The sequence below is a fragment of the Palaemon carinicauda genome, chromosome 1 (genome assembly GCF_036898095.1).
Source record: "Palaemon carinicauda isolate YSFRI2023 chromosome 1, ASM3689809v2, whole genome shotgun sequence".
NCBI classification, from domain to species: domain Eukaryota; kingdom Metazoa; phylum Arthropoda; class Malacostraca; order Decapoda; family Palaemonidae; genus Palaemon; species Palaemon carinicauda.
The window spans coordinates 182,884,054-182,886,275 of record NC_090725.1 but is presented as its reverse complement, the minus strand read 5'-3'; the positions used below and the strand labels follow the sequence as shown (position 1 = coordinate 182,886,275).

At 39.6% G+C, this 2,222-nt stretch overlaps 1 protein-coding gene across 1 annotated transcript in view; it reads left to right on the top strand.

Moving 5' to 3' along the window:
- LOC137632193 (golgin subfamily A member 6-like protein 7) overlaps positions 1–1,902 on the top strand; it is an 11,226-nt gene extending 9,324 nt beyond the window's left edge. The window contains exon 2 of the mRNA XM_068364104.1: positions 1,175–1,902. Coding sequence (XP_068220205.1) covers positions 1,175–1,902 — 728 coding nt within the window. The remainder of the gene's footprint in view (positions 1–1,174) is intronic.
- The last annotated feature ends 320 nt before the right edge of the window (positions 1,903–2,222 follow it).

Here is a 2,222-nt window from a genome sequence, read left to right as displayed (position 1 = left end):
AGCCGCCCAGTTCTTCATAATCAAAAGCAATAAAGAGAAGACCTTTGAACATGCGTCTCTCTCTCTCTCTCTCTCTCTCTCTCTCTCTCTCTCTCTCTCTCTCTAGAATAGTTTCTTGACCTAATTATTCAAAAGTCCATTTCTACCCTCATCTTGCCTAAATAACTTCGCCTGTCATGTCAAATTAACCACTAATTAGACTCAGCTACTTAACAGCCGCCCAGTTCATCATAATCAAAAGCAATAAAGAGAAGACCTTTGAACATGCGTCTCTCTCTCTCTCTCTCTCTCTCTCTCTCTCTCTCTCTCTCTCTAAAATAGTTACTTGAACAAATGATTTAAAATTCCATTTCTACTCTCATCTCCCCTAAATAACTTCGCCCATCATGTCAAATTCACTACTTATTAGACCCACCTACTAAACAGCCGCCCAGTTTTTCATAATCAAAGGCAATAAAGAGAAGACCTTTGAACATGCATCTCTCTCTCTCTCTCTCTCTCTCTCTCTCTCTCTCTCTCTCTCTCTCTCTCGAATAGTTTTTTGACCTAATTATTTAAAAGTCCACTTTTTCCCGCATCTTGCTTAAATAACTTCGCCGTCATGTCAAATTCACCACTCATTAGACCCAGCTACTAAATAGCCGCCCAGTTTTTCATAATCAAAGGCAATAAATGTAGGACCTTTGAACATGCTTCTCTCTCTCTCTCTCTCTCTCTCTCTCTCTCTCTCTCTCTCTCTCTCTCTCTCTCTCTCTCTCTCTCTCTCTCTCTCAATTATGTTACAACTGCTGGATCAACTGGAGGCTTTTTGGAACACCTCCATCTACAGATGGTTTGGGTGGTTTCTGCCAAAATTTCCGAGCTTTTAAGATCACAATGTAAGCATCTTGAATCATTTGTTTGGACTTTTGCGATGATGTCCTACCGACGTGTGGTTCTTTAACAGGATTGTGCTAAATTATGCATTGGAGAAAGGACATATCCGGACGGCATTGGTATATTGTGTTGCTCACCGTTTACTTTTTACTTTGGCATGATGGCGTGTGCGGGAAACAGGGCGATGGGTAAAGACAGAAATGCCATCAATCTCTGAGGAATCTGACGAACTGAGGTCACATGGCACTGAAATCTCTATCGAAATCTTATAGGTAACTGACGGACTAAATAAGAAAAGATGATGATGAAATCTCGAAGAAAACTGGCGAACTAAAGAAAGAAGACGATGTAATCTCAAAGGAAACTGACGTACTAAGGAAAGAAGACGATTTAATCTCGAAGAAAACTGACGAACTAAAGAAAGAAGACTATGTAATCTCGAAGAAAACTGGCGAACTAAGGAAAGAAGACGATGTAATCTTAAAGAAAACATGCGAACTAAGGAAAGAAGACGATGTAATCTCGAAGAAAACTTACGAACTAAGAAAAGATGACGACGTAATCTCGAAGAAAACTGACGAACTAAGGAAAGAAGACGATGTAATCTCGAAGAAAACTGGCGAACTAAGGAAAGAAGACGATGTAATCTCGAAGAAAACTTACGAACTATGGAAAGAAGACGATGTAATCTCGAAGAAAACTGACGAGCTAAGGAAAAAAGACGATGTAATCTCGAAGAAAACGGACGAACTAAGGAAAGAAGACGATGTAATCTCGAAGAAAACTGGCGAACTAAGGAAAGAAGATGATGTAATCTCGAAGAAAACTGACGAACTAAAGAAAGCAGACGATGTAATCTTGAGGAAAACTGGCGAACTAAGGAAAGAAGACGATGTAATCTCGAAGAAAACTGACGAACTAAAGAAAGAAGACGATGTAATCTCGAAGAAAACTGGCGAACTAAGGAAAGAAGACGATGTAATCTTGAAGAAAACAGACGAACTAAGGAAAGATCTTGAAAACTAGAAGAGACAGAAGAGAACTGTGAAGAGTCTTTAAACGAAGAAATGAAATAACCATCAATGCCCAATGCCAAATAGCCTCTAATGCTAGCGGTAAATCACCTTTAGATAGAGGTCAAAGAGCCTCTAATGCTAGAAGTAAAGCACCTAAAAATATAGGTCAAAGAACCTCTAATGCTAATGTAATTGTTCAGTGGCCAATTTCCTCTTGGTAAGGGTAGAAGAGACTCTTTAGCTATGGTAAGCAGCTCTTTTAAGTCGACACTCCAAAATCAAACCATTGTTCTCTAGTCTTCGGTAGTGCCATAGCCACTGTACCATGGT